The 7520-nt window shown below is 39.3% G+C and overlaps 1 protein-coding gene across 2 annotated transcripts in view; it reads right to left on the minus strand.

The window, feature by feature from the left end:
• Positions 1-5082: 5082 nt before the first annotated feature.
• The window catches only part of POLE2 (DNA polymerase epsilon 2, accessory subunit), a 37300-nt gene continuing 34862 nt past the window's right edge, over positions 5083-7520 (minus strand). For both annotated transcript variants that reach the window (XM_017506714.2, XM_017506715.2), the window contains one exon: positions 5083-5203. In XM_017506714.2, coding sequence (XP_017362203.1) covers positions 5185-5203 — 19 coding nt within the window. In that variant the 3' untranslated portion in view covers positions 5083-5184. The remainder of the gene's footprint in view (positions 5204-7520) is intronic.

Consider the following 7520-nt stretch of genomic DNA (forward strand, 5'->3'; position numbering starts at 1 on the left):
AAAAAAAAAAAAAAAAAAACATGACTTTTGGAGGGAGAAGCTCCTAAGTATTAGATCCATTCTCAGTTATTAACCCCTCTATGCAGTCTTATCCAATCCTTCCACAAATCCTGCATTTGCTCTCTTTAGATGCCATTTGCTGTCTTTATTGGGAAGTGGAGGTCCAGAGATGGCTGAGACCTACAGACGTAAGTGAAACATTGTGATATTACATGCCAAATCCTAATACGTAACAGCTTCATGAAACAAAACTTTATGCACTGGAATTTTCTATTCTGCTGAGACTCATTAATATTTCAACTCACTGATCAGTTTGACCTTCAGTTTGAAACACTACTCTAGATAAATGATCTTATATAGCTCCAGTAGCATGTTCAGTAAGGAAGTAGAGGAAGGTAAGACGATACCATGCTGGTCAAGTGCCCCTGGGCTCCAGTCAGATAACCCAACATCAACTCTGCTGCAACCCTTACCAGCTGTGTAACTTTGGGCAACTTATTTAACCTCCCTATGCCTGTTTTCTTCATGTATAACTAAAGGTAATAGTGAACCTAATGAGGAATAAATTTCACAGTGAATAAGCACTTAGCACAGTGCCTAGCATAGTAAACATTTAATACATGTTTGGAGCAATGGTCCTGTAAACCTTTCCACAACCCCCCGGCCCTTCTTTAATTCAGAAAACCTATCTAAAAATGAAGCCCAAAGTGTCAGCACAAGAAAAACAATAAAAGTGGAGCTTCAATGGTTGACTAGAGTGGGTAGAGGCCTTGGCTACAGAGAAAACGCATGTATGTGCACAGGATCAGAATGAAATATCCCATTTTAATTTCACCTTTCCTGCTCTGAGCTACCCATTACAAGAGGTTATTCACAGATGGTGGTAAATGATTGCGGCTCACCTGATTTTGCTTAATAGGGATATTTTATGGACCACAAAATTAAATTCCTGTGCCTATAAGGCAGAGAAAACAGTTCATGAGCACAATCCAGTCTGTAAGCATGTCTTCTTGGGTTGCAATTTTTTTGGGTTGCAAACTGCAGTTTAAATTAGTGCTTGCGAAGTCAGGATATTGTCCCGAAAAATCCAGATTTCTGTAAAATGGCCCCATAGGCCTGGTTTCCTGCATGGCTGCAGGTGGCTAAAAAATGCTTCATTTGGTCTGTGCAGTCTCCGGCATTCTGTGGGTTCCCTACAAAGACCACATGTTTGCTTTCCTTGTAGAGTTGTGTTAACAATCTGGCTCCTGCTCTGAGGTGCACCTTCACTTGATGAGGGTGCCTGATAAACAGATTGCCGCAGTGAGATCAGCTGGGCTTCACCTGATTAAACACCGAGTTGAGAACACGCTGTCTCTATTCTTTACCAAAGCAAAGTCCAGACACTCTTTCACACTGGCTCCTCTGCTATGCCTTCTTACAGACCTTGGCTTTCTTTTCTGTCTCTGGATGATGTTAATCCTCACCTGGTTCTAGCTCCTGACTTACCTTATTCTGATTGCCTGCTTCTGGCAACTTACTGCTCTGAGTTAACTGCCTTGCTCCACTTCACTTCATCTCGTTTAACCCCTCAATGCACCCTATTTTCACTATGTTCTTGAAAAGATCTCAGAATACCTCTGCTTTAATTATAAAAGCAATTATGTATCCAGTGAGTGAGAGGACACCGAGATTTCCATTTCCATTTATAAACTGCCCATCATCACTCATATTTAGCTCTGAGTCTCATAACTGGACCAGCAGCCTTGCATGTCTATTTTACTTCCACTTTCTAGGCCCAAACTGTTTAAATTTATGCCTTAATTTCATCTGTAAACTTGAATTTTACCAGGTTATTCTTGAAATTAAAACTAAACCTCTTCTAACATTAGGTTCCTTCTAACATTCTCCCAGTTTTCCATCCCTAAACCGCATATCAGATCATCATGTCCTCCTTGCTGCTAAATTCACTTATCACTGCATTCATATTAAATTTCCTTGACGTATGCCTCCTTCACTGTGTCATTTTTATATTTTGTTATTAGTACCTTTTCTCTCAAAAGCTAATTCTCTCTGAAAGCAATGTCTTCCAGTCTAGGCTCTTTTTTTTTTTTTTGGTAGACAGAGTGAGACTCTGTCACCCAGGCCTGGAGTACAGTGGCCTGATCTTGGCTCACTGCAACCTGCGCCTCCTGGGCTCAAGCAATTCTCTAATCTCAGCTTCCCAAGTAGCTGAGACTACAGGCATGCGCCATCACGCCCGGCTAATTATTGTATTTTTAGTAGAGACAGGGTTTCATCATGTTGGCCAGGCTGGTCCCAAACTGCCTTCCTTAGCCTCCCAAAGTGTTGGGATTACAGGTGTCAACCACTGCACCAGCCTATAATTTTTAATTACTTATGTTTGAAACATTCTTTGCACCTCTATCTAACAACTTTCTATCATGCAAATTCATTTCTGGGCTGCTGTTTCATCAATTCCATAAACTACATGCTAAGTAAAGGGGTGATGTTGAGTGATTACGTACAAAATAACATACTGCTATGGTTTGAATGTGTCTCTTAAAAAGCATGTAATAAAAACTTAATCCCCAATGCAACAGTGTTGGGAGGTAGAAAGGACCTAGAAACAAGAAGAGGTGCTTAGTCCGTGAGGATGGAGTGAGGGATTCAGGTCTTTATCCTAGGAGTGGGTTCATTATCTTGGGAGTAGTTTCCTTATAAAAGGGTAAGTTTGGTTCACTTTTCTCTCTCTCTCACTCTTTGCCCTTCTGCTATGGAATGTATAGTAAAAAGGCCCTTGCTAGATGCTGTCCCCTCAAACCTAGACTGACCAACCTCTAGAACAATGAAGCAGTAAATTTCTGTTCATTGCATGTTACCCAGTCTGTCTGGTATTCTGTTATAGCAGCAATAAAATAGACTAAGACACACACTGATTCAAAATAAACATTGTCATCTAAATGTAAAAACAATGGGAACTATGTTTTTAAATTTCCAGTGCCAAAAGATAATCATGTAATGAATATCATACTGATATCATGAAGCAAAGGTTTTCACTATCATTAGAATAAATTCTGTGACTTGAATGGGAAAAAATTTTTGCAATCTACCCATCTGACAAAGGGCTAATATCCAGAATCTACAAAGAACTACAACAGATTTACAAGAAAAAAACAAACCCATTCAAACGTGGGCAAAGGATATGAACACTTTTCAAAAGAAGGCACTTATGAGGCTTACAAACATATGAAAAATGCTCATCATCACTGGTCCTTAGAGAAATGCAAATCAAAACTACAGTGAGATACCATCTCATGCCAGTTAGAATGGCGATCATTAAAAAATCTAGAGACAACAGATGCTGGAGAGGATGTGGAGAAATAGGAACACTTTTACACTGTTGATGGGAGTGTAAATTAGTTCAGCCATTGTGGAAGACAGTGTAGCAATTCCTCAAGGACCTAGAAATAGAAATTCCATTTGACCCAGCAATCCCATTACTGGGTATATATCCAAACGATTATAAATTGTTCTGTTATAAAGACACATGCACACGCATGTTCATTGCAGCACTGTTTACAATAGCAAAGACCTGGAACCAACCTAAATGCCCATCGATGACAGACTGGACAAGGAAAATGTGGCACATATACACCATGAAATACTATGCAGCCATAAAAAATGATGAGTTTGTGTCCTTTGTAGGGACATGGATGAATCTGGAAACCATCATTCTCAGCAAACTGTCACAAGAACAGAAAATCAAACACCACATGTTCTCACTCATAGGTGGGTGTTGAACAATGAGAACACATAGACACAGGGAGGGGAGCATCACACTAGGGTCTGTTGGTGGGGGGAATTGGGGTGGGACAGTGGGGAGCAGGGAGGTTGGGGAGGGATAACATGGGGAGAAATGCCAGATATTGGTGACGGGGGGATGGAGGCAGCAAGCCACATTGACATGTATGTAACTGCAACAATCCATGTTCTGCACATGTACCCAGAACCTAAAGTGCAATAAAATACATATATATATATTTTAAAAAGAATAAATTCTGTGACTTAAAAAGCAATTTGAAAATTGCAGAATATACTATTAGGGCCCTTATGGTGATTAAATTAAAAAAAAAAAAACCTAAGTTAAACTAAAACAATGATTAAGAAATTTTTATATATGTGTGGTTTTTCTTACAATGAACACAGGGTATGATTAGTATAGAAGTAAACTTTTGATTTTAAGTGCAAATGTACAGAGCATATCTTCAGGCCAGGCACAGTGGCTTACACCTGTAATCCCAGCACTTCAGGAGGCCAAGGCAGGCAGATCACAAGGTCAGGAGTTGGAGACCAGCCAGCCTGGCCAACATGGTAAAACCCTGTCTCTACTAAATATACAAAAATTAGCTGGGTGTGGTGGCATATGCCTGTAATCTTAGCTACTGGGGAGGCTGAGGCAGGAGAATCACTTGAACCCAGAAGGTGGAAGTTGCATTGAGCTGAGGTCTCACAACTGCACTCCAGCCTAGGCAACAGAGCAAGACTCCATCTCAAAAAAAAAAAAGGGAAAAGAAAAAAGAGTTTATACATACTCACATATTTTTCCTCCTCCCCCTCCTCTTTTTTTTTTTTTTTCTGTGCCCACCTGCAATGCCTTGATCGAGTTAAATTTTTTTTTTTTTTTTTTTGATGGAGTCTTACTCTGTCCCCCAGGCTGGAGTGCAGTGGCGCAATCTTGGGTCACTGCAACCTCCGCCTCCCAGGTTTAAGTGATTCTCCCTGCCTCAGCTTCCCAAGTAGCTGGGATTACAGGTGCCTGCCACCACATCTAGCCAATTTTTGTATTTTATTTGTTTTTAGTAGAGACAGGGTTTCACCATGTTGGCCAGGCTGGTCTCGAACTCCTCACCTCAGGTGATCCACCCACCTCAGCCTCCCAAAAGTGCTGGGATTACAGGCATGAGCCACCACACCCAGCCCATATCCACATATTTTTCTTAAGAGACTGCAGAAAATATTTTTCCTGGAAAACTTTCTAAGGTATACCATCATATTTGTCAGTATCAAAATTTCACAAAATAAAAATGTAAGCAGAACATCCTAAAGTTTACCATAATTTTATTGTAATATCAGAATCACAAAACATACAGAATTAAACAGAAAACTGATGAATTTTCTTTCTTCAGATGGTCTTTAAGAATCTCAGAAGCCTTGAAGTTTGCTGAAAATACAAAAAAAAATTAAATCTTTGGAAACCTAAGTTGTACACTTACTACTATTTGTAGTTAATTTTTAAAAATAGGTGTAGTTAACTGATTTTAAAAAATAGGTCAATACATACACAATGTTTAAAATTCAAAAGGACACTGTAAAAAATAAGTCATCTTCATACCTCGTTTTTGCTCCCCAAAAAACAAGTAGATGTCCTTTTTTTTTTTTTTTGAGACAGAGTCTCACTCAGTCGCTCAGGCTGGAGTACAATGGCACAGTCTCAGCTCACTGCAACCTCTGCCTCCTGGGTTCAGGCAATTCTCCTGCCTCAGCCTCATGAGTGGCTGGGATTATAGGCACATACCACTATGCCCAGCTAACATTTGTATTTTTAGGAGAGATGAGGTTTCACCATGTTGGAGAGGCTGGTCTCGAACTCCTGACCTCAGGTAATCCACCTGACTTGGCCTCCCAAAAAGTGCTAAGATTACAGGCATGAGCCACCAGACCTGGCCGACAATTTATGTCCTTATAAAGGTAGTTTAATTAAATAAAAGATAGTCTAATCATATATAAGCACATGTATATGTGGGCTTATACTTTAAAAACATACAGAAGTGATAGGATATTATGCATACTTTTTACACCTTTTTTCCATTAGTAGTAAATACATTTATCTATATTTAATTCTTTAAAGCTTTGAAATTTAAGGAAATCAGAAAGTTCGGAATAAGTACAAACATTTTGATTTATAAATTTTTTTCAATTTCTTGATATGAAAACTGCATAAAAAGGCTGGACACAGTGGCTCACATCTGTAATCCCAGCATTTTGGGAGGCAGAGGCTGGTGAATCACCTGAGGTCAGGAGTTCGAGACCAGCCTGGCCAACACGGTAAAACCCTGTCTCTACTAAAAATACAAAAATTAGCCAGGTGTGGTGGAGTGCACCTGTGATCACAGCTACTTGGGATGCTGAGGCAGGAGAATGGCTTGAACCCAGGAGATGGAGGCTGTAAAATTGCCCTCCATAAAGGTTTTTGCCATTTTTTCATTCTGACCAACTACATGTGAGAATGTATATTTCCTCCACTACATCACTAATCATTGTGTTTTTAAATAAAACTATTTAAAGTCATGTTAAAATAGGATTAATTTCATCAACTTTGACTACATTTCTGTGATTAATTCCAAAATATAATTTCACAAATATTCTAACAGAAGGCTTCTTAGGACAAACTAAGTGGCAAGAACACCAGATTATTTCAATTTATCTTGAAACTTTTGTTTTCCTAAAACATAAACATCAATTTGTTTGATCTAGCATTGAAAAGATTCCCCAGTTATCAATATAAAAATCATAGTTTGGAAATTATGTCAATGCTTTCAGCATCTGAGACCACAGCAGATAAAGGAACCAACTATTTCAGTTTGACAGGGAGCATCAACTACAAGTACCATGAGACAGGGTCTTGCTGTCACCCAGGCTAGAGTGCAATGCGGACCAATCACAGCTTACTGCAACCTTGGACTCCCAAGTTCAAGCAATCTTCCCACCTCAGTCTCCCCAATAACTGTGACTACAGGTGTGGGCCACCATGCCCAGCTAATTTTTTGTATTTTTTTGTAGAGAGAGGGCCTTGCCATGTAGGCCCAGGCTGGTCTTAAACTCCTGACTTAAGCCATCTGCCCACCTCGGCCTCCCAAAGTGCTGGATTACAGGTATGAGCCATCGCAAATGGCTGCAGACTATTTTATGTCTGCAAGTTTTATGCCAAATCTTACTTTGGTAAAAGTCATTCTAACAGTGGACAAGACATATGATCCAGGCCCACAACTCTCAAAGTTGACTTAATCTTGGAGTCACAAAATCAAGTGCCCTCAGGATATCGAGCATAGACGAGAAGTGGGACTGGAGAAGAGCGTGTGTCCCTTACCTAAAGGCATTCCAAATCAGTTTCTTTATAATTTAGTCTGGGTTAGGTAAAAGCAAACACACATTATGAAGTTTTAGCTTTCATAAAACTAGGGGCTAGAATATCTATGACCTTTACGAGAGTATCTGCCTATATTCCAAGAACTAAGCTGGGCATGGAATACAGCAAGAATCAACTGTATGTAAAATAAGCAAATCCAAGAATAAAATTTGGATTATAGCACAGAATAAATGGACTTAAATCTTCCATGAGTATTGAGCAGCAAGAATATATGCATAAAAATTTTCTGAAAGAAATATATCTAAGAAACTTAATCATGGTTTCAGGATTTAGGAAGCAGAAGTATTTTTCCTTTTTTTTTTTTTTTTTTTTTTTTTTTGAGACAGGGTCT

This window comes from Cebus imitator, unplaced genomic scaffold (assembly GCF_001604975.1).
Source record: "Cebus imitator isolate Cc_AM_T3 unplaced genomic scaffold, Cebus_imitator-1.0 Scaffold358, whole genome shotgun sequence".
Taxonomy (NCBI): Eukaryota; Metazoa; Chordata; class Mammalia; order Primates; family Cebidae; genus Cebus; species Cebus imitator.